This window comes from Canis lupus, chromosome 10 (genome assembly GCF_011100685.1).
Source record: "Canis lupus familiaris isolate Mischka breed German Shepherd chromosome 10, alternate assembly UU_Cfam_GSD_1.0, whole genome shotgun sequence".
Lineage (NCBI taxonomy): Eukaryota > Metazoa > Chordata > Mammalia > Carnivora > Canidae > Canis > Canis lupus.
The window spans coordinates 56831094-56843514 of NC_049231.1; the positions used below are offsets into that span (position 1 = coordinate 56831094).

Genomic DNA, 12421 nt, shown 5'->3' on the forward strand with positions numbered 1-12421 from the left:
TATTGATCTATATGTATATATGTGAAGTTTCCATATATATATGTTTAAATTTTTTATCATCTGGAATGATACCCAATTTTATGCTTTTTGTATTCAGAAGACCAAAAAACAAAACAAAAGAAAAGACAAAAAAACTCACCAAACACATAAGCACACAGAAAAAGTGCTATGATGTTTTTGGCATTTGTTCTCATGCCTATTTTTATCTAGATTTTTAAATTGTAGCTTGCCAGGACAAGTTTTTTATTATAATTGGATTGGAAGAAGAAAAGCCTTTTCATTCTTTTGAGTTGTGATGCAGAGACTCAAGTTAATGAACTTGAAATAGTGTTGCTTCATGCACTTAGAAAACCAATCAGGTGTTTCTTGTGCTACTAGTTGTCACGTTGCATTCGTGTTCACCTCCTGATTTAAAGATCTCAGGTGTACCCGGCCACTAAAGCACTCTGGACTAATCGCTAAAGAGAAGCAACATGGGGTGGGGGCTGGGGGGAGATTCACATGTACGGTCATAGCACTATGATTTGCTTTTGATGTTTGTCTCTAGTGGTGTGTTGTCTGTTGGCATGCTTAAGCACATGTCCATTAAAATTCATTTTGTTCCTTTTATTTTCCTTGTTTTCTTGGTTTAGTGATTCATTTGCATAAACATTAATTATCTCTGCATACTGGTTTGGGGTTTTCTCTTTCCTTCTAACTCTGAAGAAAAAAATTTTTGCTGCAGAATTTCCCCCCTAGAAGAGACTTCCCTGGCCTTTGCCTACCTTGAAGTCTGACCAAGTGCTATAAATGTTAGCTTTTTCTCAGCAAATGCCGCTCCGTCCAGGTCACTGCTGTCACTAGCAGTTTTCTAGCCACAGCTGCAGCACTAATTTTTTCTTAACCTGATTTCTATACACACTAACCCTATGTCTCCCTAGACTCACATCTGGCACAGGCCTTTCAGACCAAACTTCACACTTCCTTCCCCCCAGAAGTTTCCTGAAATTCCACACTAGAACAGATGTGTCAACTTCAAAATCCACTCACTTTCTTTGGACTCAGGATTTTTGGGTTTTTTTTTGTTGTTGTTGTTTTTTTGGGGTGTTTTTTTTTTTTTTTTTTTTTTTTTTGGTGGTTATTTCCCCTCCACATCTCTCCTTTAAAAATGAAAGGAAAGAGAAATACTAAAATAGCCTGTTGCGCATAAGCCCACGTCTCCATGGTGTCATTTAACACAGAGGCCAGGATGTTCACATGTTCACCCCCTCCCCCGTGCCTTCCACATTGCTATGTGGGTCAAGGGTTTCAATCAAAAATGCCCTTAAATTGCAACGCCTCTGGTCTCACCCTCAACCTTAATGCTGACGGTGATAGTTTTGGATAGACGGAGTAGACACTCGAGACTCCACCCAGCCACGTAGAGCAGGCCTAAAGGAGTGATCCCGTTCCTGAGAGTTGACATATCTGAGTGTTGAAGCAGTGGTGGTCATTCTCCCGTTTCTCCTGTTGAAGTTGTTGCTGCTAACTTGTCATTTTGGTTCTGGGCAGCAGTGGTGGGGGACGTTATCTAATGAACGTTGCCATTGACACCTCCGTGTTTGTCCGTGTACGAGGGGTGCAGGTTGTCTGTAATCCACTAAAGCGTCAGCCACACCCAGCTTTAGTAACTCGCTAATCCCGCGCCCTGGGTTATCCGCCGGGGCCGCGCCAGTTCATGGTACACAGTTGATGGTATACAGGCTGAAAGCGATAATGAACCGAGACCCTACTGCATTTCCAAAGCCGAAAAGCCCTGAGGGTCACAATATAAATGAGCTTGGGAAGGAACAGCTCCCGAAGACGTCTCCAGCCTGACGGTCAGAGCCGCGGGAAGCCTGGCTGTGTCTGGGCTTTCTCGTCTCAGTGCAGCAAGGCACCGTGATCAACCAACACGTGATGGGGAAGGCCCTGGTTCTGTCTGTGTTTGGGGGTAAATAGCCGTGTGGTGTTGAGTGACTGTGATTGGCTTTTCCAGCTCCTTTAACACAAACTACAACCCACTCACGATACAACTCCGGCAGATGTGGTTAAAGTGATGTTTGTTGACTTGCCTCATTTCCTTCCAGCTCTTAAGTTCCAAAGTCTAACTGGGATGGTAGATGTGAAATGCATGACTGTCGTCCTAATTTCTGCATGTGTTTATGACGATGTGTTGAGGGGAGGGGGGAGGAGAGCCAGAGAGCATTTTCAGAAACCGGAGGTCTTTCCTTGTCTTACTCTGGGGGAATGCTGTGTAGTTCTGATAGAGTTGTCTATCGATCTGTTTGTGAATGCCCTTTCGCTTTAAACTTCCAGCTCTTCTGGTGGCGTCCTTGGTTGTAAGGTGGCTGCTGTATAACGTCCACTCTCTCATATTTAATATGTGTGATTGTTACTGTTGTCCTTTTGTTTTAAAGTAACCATAAGAGGAAATGATCTGAGTTACATTAGAGAAAATGGATTGATCCGAGGAACAGAGTGCAGTAAAACTCATACTGGCATTTCGCTTTTCTCATTTCCCCATAAGCGGGCGGGCATTAATCCCTTCCCACCTTCTAATGTCCTTGGTGTCCAGCTGGCTTTGTGGGATGTTGCAATGGTTTTACTGTACTGCCTCGATCTGTGCCAGGCATTTATACACAGCCACGTGTGCGAGTCAGAGCGTATGTGGTCACCCCTGTGGCTCACGGGGTTCGCTGAATGGCCTCTCCACTGTCCCTATAGATGGCAGAAACGGTGGACACAGGTGAAATGGTCAACGGCGCCGCGGAACAGAGAACAAGCTCAAAGGAGTCCAGCCCCATCCCCTCCCCGACCTCGGACCGCAAAGCCAAGACTGCCCTCCCGGCCCAGAGTGCTGCCACCTTGCCGGCCAGAACCCAGGAGACCCCTTCGGCCCAGATGGAAGGCTTCCTAATCGGAAGCACGAGTGGGAGGCTCACAACAAGAAAGCCTCAAGCAGGTAACGGCAGCGAAGGCTCAGGCAGCGAGGTGGGAAGCCAGCCCGCCTGCCCGGTCAAGGTCGAGGCACCCGCTCACGAGTTGAAAGCGGGGAGTGTGCACTTGTGAAATCCATTTGTTCTCAGCTTCCTGGGTGTGCGTCACTTTTTTCCTTGGGAATGACATTGGAAAGTGGGAGGAGAGTGCTTTTTTAAGGTTAATTAAACATGGATGGGAATAGCAAAAGGGGGGCCTTGGTCATTCTTCCTGAGAAGAAACAGGCTACGTAGAGGTAGGGGAATTTCCCTAAAGTGAAGTGTTCTTCCTTGAGGGATTTTTTTTTTTTTAAGACACTTTCATTTTCCCAGCCTTATCTCCATATCTGTATTCACTATTTTCCAATAAGCCCTACAGGTTACTACCTCAATTTTACAGATGAGGAAACGGAGGCCTTATGTGGTTACAAAAGCTCACCCTTTAGAAACCTAGTGTATGGCATAGCCTAGGTGCAATCGCATTCCAAAGCGTGCTTAACCAGTCAACTGTTCTGCCGGGACCAGCATGTGCAGTTGTACAGGTTGTATATTAGACCAGGAAATCCCATCTAAGTTGAGTACAACATAAATTTATATTTTAATATAGGTAGGTGGCAGTAAAATGTCTTCTGATAAAATCAGCCTCCCATGACAGTTTGCCTTGTCATGGGGGGAGGGCTGTCTTTTTTCTGATTGATCCCGAAGGTACTACAAGTGCTAACGGCCCTGGATCTGCCTCCCCATCGGGTTGCCAAGCCTCATCAGGATTAAAACCGAGGTGCAAGGGCTAGCTGTTGCAGGACAGGCATGTTTCAAATGAGGAGCCTGCCCTGTACAGCATTACCGCAAGAGGGTACTGCAGCAAAGAGGACTGACCCCAACAAGTCTTTCCCGTCAGAGCCAAGAGTATCTTTAAGTAATAGAAGAGGGCACCATGTTTTTCCGGAAACTCAGAGAAGTAGCCCTGGATCACCTGCCTCTGTAGCACCATGTACACCCTCCCAGCAGTGCACTGGAGGAATTTTCTTATATTGTTTAGTTTTAGCAGAATTTAGAAAAGGCCTTTAACAAGGGGTCACACCACGTTGTGTGGGGGTTGCTTTCATGTCAGTCAGATTCTTAATTCTTGAAGGGAGTGTGGTCTAGAACCCTGATGATCTTCTCTTTACTGCTCAGGTCCTGGCACAATGTTTATTGTGTCATAAATAACCAAGAAATGGGTTTCTACAAAGATGCAAAGACGGCTGCCTCTGGAATCCCCTACCACAGCGAGGTCCCTGTGAGTTTGAAAGAAGCCATCTGTGAAGTGGCCCTTGATTACAAGAAGAAGAAACACGTGTTCAAGCTGAGGTGAGAGGGGCCACGTTTCTTGGTTGCCGAGAGCAGGTGTCTGTTATCACTCTCGGGGTTGGTTTTACCCGGAAGGTACTGTGATCATTCCTCCTCCCTCCCATTTAAATTGAGCCTTGTGTAGCTTGTCACGTGTCTGGGTTCGGATCTTTAGGGACTGCGGCCCATCACCAGCTTCCCTGTGGTTAGTGGTGCAGCTCAGCCTTGAAGAAAATGAGCTTTTGTTTTGATAAGCTGGAACTTACTGTTCCACAAGACAAGGTGAGCTGTTCACATGTCACAATTGAAGGGAAGCGTTTACCCATTTTTGCACCTTATCCAGACCTAGGAGATACTATTCTTCGCCCACAAGATAGCTGGAGATGGGTCACAGGAGTCATCCCGGAGCTGGCTGAGATCAACAGAAGTGCATGTGTGGGACCTGGATCTCTGTCCACCCCTACTTGCCCAGCAGATGTTCCACCTGCTTCTGGGACCACCTCGTTCCAAATGTCTCCAGCTTATAGAGTACATACACCTCTTCACAGAGTGGATCCAAGCTCAGAAGTTCTTCTTATACTTAGAAATGGGGAGAAAAGCCGTTTTATCATGTAGGAAGTAAACGTGTCAGTGTTTAGAATGTTAAGTAGTTTAATACTAATTTGATCTGTTGCTGTGGGACCTGAAAAGCTTTGGTCTTCAGTTAGACGTTTGTGTCCTGTCAGCTGGACTAGGCCAAGGACTGCAAATGAGTTTCAAGGGTATGACTTCTTGAGCTCTTTCAAGGAGCCCTGGAGGCAGGCTGTCTTCGGGTCTTGGAACACTACAAGTGTAAAACAGGGTGCAGACAGCCTGGCTCCCTGGCTGCCTCCCTTCTTTGTTCTCCCTGGACGCAGCTTCAGAGGGTCAGGATTTTGGCAGAGGGCGCTTACCCTCCTCCCGACCAGGAACACGCCTTCCTCTGGACTGCAGTGAAGTGAATGAGCCAGCCCTCTAAGCCAGTGACTCTTCAGTGTCCTAGGGATGGCCTTGCCAGGACAGTTACTTTATGTACCACATAAGCAGAGAAATCTAGGAGACCCTTTCTGTATGTCTATTTAAAAACTCTGGTATTTGTAAATGTGGGGAATACAAGTTCTGTAGCAGAATTTCAAAAGAACTCATTTTTTAAAAATTCCTGTATAGTTAATATGTAGTATCTTACTTAGTTTTAGATGTACACTATAGTGGTTCAGCAGTTCTATACATGACTCAGTGCTCATCACAATAAGTCTACTCTTAATTCCCCTCACCTGTTTCACCCATCCACCCATCTCAAAAAATAGTTGAGTCTATTTTTTGTCTCTTTTCTCTTTGTTCATTTGTTTCTTAAACTCCATGTAGGAGTGAAATCATACAGTATTTGGCTTTGACTTACTTCAGTTAGCATTTTGTGGATGTATCCATGTTGTTGCAGATGCCAAGATTTCATTCTTTTTTATGTTTGAGTAAGACTCCAGTGTGTGTGTGTGAGAGAGAGAGAGAGAGAGAATGAGAGAGAATATATATATGTACCACATCTTCCTTATCCATTCATCTATTGCTGGACACTTGGGTTGCTTCCATAACGTGACTATTATAAATAATGCAATAAATATAGGGGTGCATAGATGTTTTTGAATTAATGTTTTCTTTTTCTTTGGTTAAATAAATACCCAGTAGTGGAATTACTGGATCATGTGGTAATTGTATGTTTAATTTTTTGAGAAATCTCCTTACTCTCCACAGCAGCTGTACCAGTTTGCATTTGCACCAATAGTGCACAAGGATTCCTTTTTCTTTACATCCTCACCAACACTTCTTGTTTCTTGTGCTTATGATTTTAGTCATTCTGACAGGTGTGAGGTGCTATCTCACTATAATTTTGATTTGTATTTTCCTGATGGTGAGTGATACTGAGCATCTTTTCATGTGTCTGTTGGCCATCTCTGTGTCTTCATTGGAGAAATATCCATTCCTGTCTTCTGCCCATTTTTTAATTGGATTATTTGGGTTTTTTAGTGTTGATTTGTAAAAGTTCTTCTTTTTTTTTTTTTTAAGATTTTATTTATTTATTCACGAGAGATATATATATAGAGAGAGGCAGAGACACAAGCAGAGGGAGAAGCAGGCTCCATGCAGGGAGCCTGACGTGGGACTTGATCCTGGGTCTCCAGAATCAGGCCCTAGGCCGAAGGTGGTGCTAAACCACTGAGCCACCCAGGAGGCTGTCCAGTATAAGTTCTTTATTCATTTTAAATGTTGATGTTAAAGAGGGAGCTAGAGAGCACAAGCCAGAGAGGGAGGAGAGGGACAGAGAATTGCAAGCCAACTCCAGTGCTGAGCATGGACCCTGACGTGGCTCAGTCTCACGACCCTAAGATCATGACCTGAGCCAAAACCAAGAGACAGTTAACTGCGCCACTCAGGCGCCCCACTTTATAGATTTTGGATGCTAACCCTTTATCGGATGTGTCATTTGCAATATCTTCTCTCATTCGGTAAGTTGCCTTAAAGTTTTGTTCATTGTTTCCTTTGCTGTACAGGAGCTTTTTATTTTGATGAAGTCCCAATGGTTTATTTTTGCCTTTGTTCTCCTTGCCTCAGGGGACATATCTAGAAAAATGTTGCTATAGGTAATACTAGAGAAAATTACTACCTGTGCTCTCTTCTACAGTTTTTACATTTTAGTTTTCTCGTTGAGATCCTTAATCCATTTTGGGTTTATTTTTGTATATGGTGTGAGCAAGTGGTCCAGTTTCATTCTTTTGTATGTTACTGTCCAGTTTTCTCAGCACCATTTATTGAAGAGACTTTTTCCCATTGCATATTCTTGCCTCCCTTATCAAAGTTTAATTAACCATATAATTGTGGGTTTATCTTTGGGTTTTCTTTTTTTTTTTTTTTTTTTTTTTATTTATTTATTCATGATAGTCACACAGAGAGAGAGAGGGGCAGAGACACAGGCAGAGGGAGAAGCAGGCTCCATGCACCGGGAGCCCGACGTGGGACTCGATCCCAGGTCTCCAGGATCAGCCCCGGGCCAAAGCAGGCGCCAAACCGCTGCGCCACCCAGGGATCCCATCTTTGGGTTTTCTGTTCCATTCATCTATTTGTCTCTCTTTGTGCCAGTACCATACTGTTTTGGTCACTCCAGCTCTATAATATAACTTCATGTCTGCTATCCAGGGTCTTTTGTGGTTCCATACAAGTTTTGGATTGTTTATTTTGTTCTGTAAAAAATGCTGTTGGTATTTGATGGGGATTATATGATTTTAAAGTATTTGTTTTCCCAATCCATCAGCATGGAATAGTTTTCCATTTGTTTGTGTTATCTTTGGTTTCTTTCATCAGTGTTTTTAGTTTTCAGAGACTTTTACATCCTTGGTTAAATTTATTCCTAGCTATTTTATTGTTTTTGGTGCAATTGTAAATGAGACTTTTCTTTTTTAAGATTGTATTTTTAAGGGGATCCCTAGGTGGCTCAGTGGCTTAGCGCCTACCTTTGGCCCAGGGAGTGATCCTGGAGACCCGGGATCGAGTCCTGCGTCGGGCTCCCTGCATGGAGCCTGCTTCTCCCTCTGCCTGTGTCTCTGCCTCTCTCTCTCTCTGTGTCTCTCTCATGAATAAATAAATAAAATCTTAAAAAAAAAATCTGGCTAAAGGTTTATCAATTTTGTTGATCTTTCAGACAAACCAGCTCCTGGTTTTGTTGATCTGTTTTTTTGTTTAATTATTTTATATTTCTTTCTGCTCTAATATTTTTTTTCCTTCTACTGGATTATGGTTTTATTTATTATTTTTCTCAGTCCTTTAGGTAAAGGTTAGGTTTTTTATTTGAGATTTTTCTTGATTCTTGAGGGAATTCTGTATTGCTATAAACTTTCCTCTTAGAAGAGCTTTTGCTGTATCCCAAAGATTTTAGACTTTGTATTTTCATTTTCATTTGTCTTCCTGGATGTTTTGATTTCCTCTTTGATTTCTTGTTTGACTTATTGTTTAGTAGCATGTTATTTAATCTCCATGTATTTGTGTTCTTTCTAAATTTTTTTCTTGTGGTTGATTTCTAGTTTCATAGCATTGTGATCAGAAATGATGAATGATATATACGACTTTGATCTTTTTGAATTTGTTGAGACTTGTTTTGTGGCCTAACATGTGATGTTTTCTGGAGAATGTTCCGTGTGGACTTGGAAAGAATGTGCATTCCATTGTTTTAGGATGGAATGTTCTGAATATATCTGTTAGATCCACCTGGTACAGTGTGTCATCAAAACCAGTTTCCTTGTTGATTTTCTGTTTGGATGATCTATCCACTGATGTAAGTGGGTGTTAAGTCTCGTACTATTACTGTATTACTATTGATTACTTCCTTTATGTGTTTGGGTGCTGCCATGTTGGGTGCATAAATATTTACAAATTTTACATCTTCTTGTTGGATATGTAGTGAAAAGACTCATCATTTTTATTTCTTAATTATTTTTTAAAAGATTTTATTTATTTGAGAGAGCACAAGCCAGGGGTTGGGGAAGAGGGGCAGTGCAAGGAGGGGTGCAGAGGAGAAGGACAAGCAGATTCCCTAGGACTCAGCACCATGGGATCATGACCTGAGGACTCATTTTTTTTTTTAATTTTATTTATTTATTTGACAGCATAAGCAGGGGAAGTGGCAGAGGGAGAGAGAGAAGAGTGTGGGGCTCAATCACAGGACCCCAGGATCATGACCTGAGCTAAAAGCAGATGCTTAACCAATTAAGCCACCCGGGTGCCCCAGGACTCATCATTTTTAAAGTGTTATCTCTTGAATTCAGTTTAGAGCAATGATTAGACTTTCCACATCTGGCCACAGCAAAGCCAGATATTGATATGTTTGGGACATTTTTGATCCTTCCAGTGGATTGAAACATTAAGTTTTATGTATATTATATTGACCCAATTATACAGCTTCTTGCTGTTGCTAGACCTCTGTGGGTCCCGGGCACAGCTGGTGATAAGTACAGAGCTCCGTTGGGCATTTCTGGTCAGATTCCCCTGGCCTGCTTATGTCCTGCATAGGTTTTGAGAACTTGAAGGTTTTGTTTCTTCCTAAGTCAAATCGTGACTGACTTTCTTCCTTCAACTTACAGATTAAATGATGGCAATGAGTACCTCTTCCAAGCCAAAGATGATGTAAGTTTTTAAGATTGATTTCTCTCAGTACTTGGGAGTTTACATGACAAGATTTATTTACAGTGTTCTCTGTGTAAGTAATGATCAGCCATGGCTTCTCGTATCCTCAGTCCCCAGCACTGGAAGGTATTCAGTTCTCTTTGTCGCTAGGAAGCAGCAAATGGCATCACTGTCTGCTTGGTGTGTCAGGAGGGCTAGTTACAGGGCCCTGAAAGTGGTGGAGGAAAACATGCCCACCCCTGGCAGTGGATGAGGCCCAGGGAGTGGTCCCAAGAAGGGATGCAGATCCTGAGGTGCAGTCAGGGGCCTCCCTGCTGCACCCCACTGCCCATAGGCCACATTGTCATGATTGCACTTCTTGTAGGAAGAGAGGATCTGCTGATGAAAAAGCAACATGTACAATGCTGTATATATGAAAAGCCAACTTCTGTTAAATTCATGCAGGGTTGTATGTCTAATGTCCTTTAAATTTTTAAGAAATATAAAAGAAGGAACACAGGGTGCATCCCACCAATGGAGATCAGTCTTCTTGTTCTTCCAAGTTTGTAGGACCACATGACTTAGATTGGTGGCTTTCTAGTCCTGGAAACCAAATTCTCGTGAGAGTTGAATCATATTCGCTCCACTGAGGGTCACGTGGGAACTGCATGTCTCTCTGTTAGCCAGATGCCCCCGTGGGCTAACCTTCCCAAGCCTTCTGACTGATGGAGGCGTATATGGTTGGGCAGGTGAAGTGAGAGTGTTTTGAGCCCATCCCTCTTGGCTGAGTCTCCCCTGTGGTCCTTTGTCCAGGAGGAAATGAACACATGGATCCAGGCCATCTCCTCCGCCATCTCCTCTGATAAACACGAGGTGTCCGCCAGCACCCAGAGCACGCCAGCATCCAGCCGGGCACAGACCTTGCCCACCAGCGTCGTCACCATCACCAGCGAGTCTAGCCCCGGCAAGCGGGAGAAGGACAAAGAGAAAGACAAGGAGAAGCGGTTCAGCATTTTTGGCAAAAAGAAGTGAACTCCTTTCCTTTACCTCCTGCCCTTCTCTTACCTTTTCAGTGAAACTCCAGCATGCAAGCTCAGAACCAACACATTACTCTCTGTGCCTAATGTTCTTCAATGTGGTTGATTTTTTTTTTTTTTAATTTATAGAGCATTTCTTGGGGGGTGGGTGGGGGAAATACACCTAAACACTTTATCTCCAAGTTACAAAAGTTTGAGGTGCAGAGGGAAGACCAGATTTTTTTTAATGAAATTATATAGATTAGATCTCAATATTTAAACTGTTCCTCAATTTTGTGAGGCTGCGTTGGAAATAACCCGCCTCTAGTGCTGTTGGTATGCAAGGCAGCGGTGCTTAAACAATATTTCCTGTGCTCACCAGAGACAAAAATGTACCAATTTCCTGACACCATTCTCTTCCATTTATTTCCAGTGGTTACCTTGAGTCTTGACTATTAGAAGTGCCCACGACGGGTCTAACCTTGATTAAACAGATCGTGTATTATGATCTCGCTGCAGCGACAGTGCAGCTCCATGTTCAATCTACAGACCAAACCGTTTGTATCTGGCATCACTTACTAACACATGCCCTGCGGCTTTTTCTGCGTCACCTGCAAGGACAGTTGAGAATGTCGGTATACCGGTATAAGAGAAGGAATAGAAAATTGATACTGTTTTAAATAATCTGTAATTTCAGTTTTTTTTTTTTTTTTTGCTGAAATACATTATATTGTATGTTTGAGATAATTCTAGTACAAAGTATAATAAAACTAGATGTATAATAAACCCTTTAAATCATTGGTAAGTGTACAAGTGGAACTGAAGCATTTACTGGACAAAGTCATGTTACTCTAATGGTTACTTGCTCGTGCGTTGCCACACTGTGTTATAATTTGCTTCATTACCTTGCTCTTTGATACATAGTGTGCATTTCTTTGTCACTGTAACGATTGTAATGACAAAATTTTCATCTTACTGCACAATCAAAATGGCATTGATAGGAATGAACTCCAGAGGCCGGGCCTGAGCCGAGAGGTGGTCGCTCCGGCCTGGCGCTCAGTCGTCTGACCTGTACCTCTCAACTTTTGCCCTGTTAAATATATGCTATGTCATTAAATGCTTTTAAATCTAGCACGGCGGGTAATTGTTGTCTTTTCTCTCCTGCGTGCACGCCATGTAGGGACATCACAAAGCCAGGAATAGCAAACGGGAAACACTAGACTGTCCCCCTGGGTTCCTGTTTTGTGTTTTTGTGCGTGTATGGTGCACCGGCTTCGAAAACTACAGCAAACAATAATAAATGTGAGATGTTTTGCAGCTACACATTCAGATTTTATCTTTTATTTATGATAAAGCTAACAGCGAACTTGCTAAACTGGAGTTCTGAGGAAGGTATTAGCAAACTTTTCCTGTAAAGGGCCAGAGATGGCCAGTACTTTAGCCTTTGTGGCTTAGACTCCGTCTGTGGAAGCTGCTTACCGTGGAGTACAGAGGCAGCCATCGATGATGTGTGAGGGAATGGGCATGATGTGTTCCAGTAAAACTATTTGTGGACACATACGTGAATTTTATGTAATCTTTACATGCTGTACGATATTATTCTGATTAAAAAAATGTTTTTAATGTAAAATCTGTTTTATATGGATCATACAGAAACAGAGGATAGGCCAGATTTGGCCCATGGGGGCCCCATTCAGTGGTGCCATTATGGGATCACGGGTAGATATGCATGTTATACTTGTCCCTTTTTTTAATCTGGGTACATTGACTCCAGACCACTTGCATATTTTCTTACATGGAGCAGCACAGGATGCTAGTATTAGGGGTTTTCAGTAAGCTGTTCCACAGAGGCCCACGCCTAATGTAATGTCAGTCCTGAGCTCCACAGCTGAATGGCATTGAAGTCTTTTGTGACCCCAGAAACTGGCCCTCTCT

General features: G+C 43.0%; 1 protein-coding gene across 1 annotated transcript in view; it reads left to right on the plus strand.

The window, feature by feature from the left end:
* SPTBN1 (spectrin beta, non-erythrocytic 1) overlaps positions 1–11617 on the plus strand; it is a 142064-nt gene extending 130447 nt beyond the window's left edge. Inside the window, 5 exon segments of the mRNA XM_038551274.1 lie at positions 2725–2911; positions 2914–2962; positions 4152–4325; positions 9449–9491; positions 10284–11617. Coding sequence (XP_038407202.1) covers positions 2725–2911; positions 2914–2962; positions 4152–4325; positions 9449–9491; positions 10284–10502 — 672 coding nt within the window. The 3' untranslated portion in view covers positions 10503–11617.
* The last annotated feature ends 804 nt before the right edge of the window (positions 11618–12421 follow it).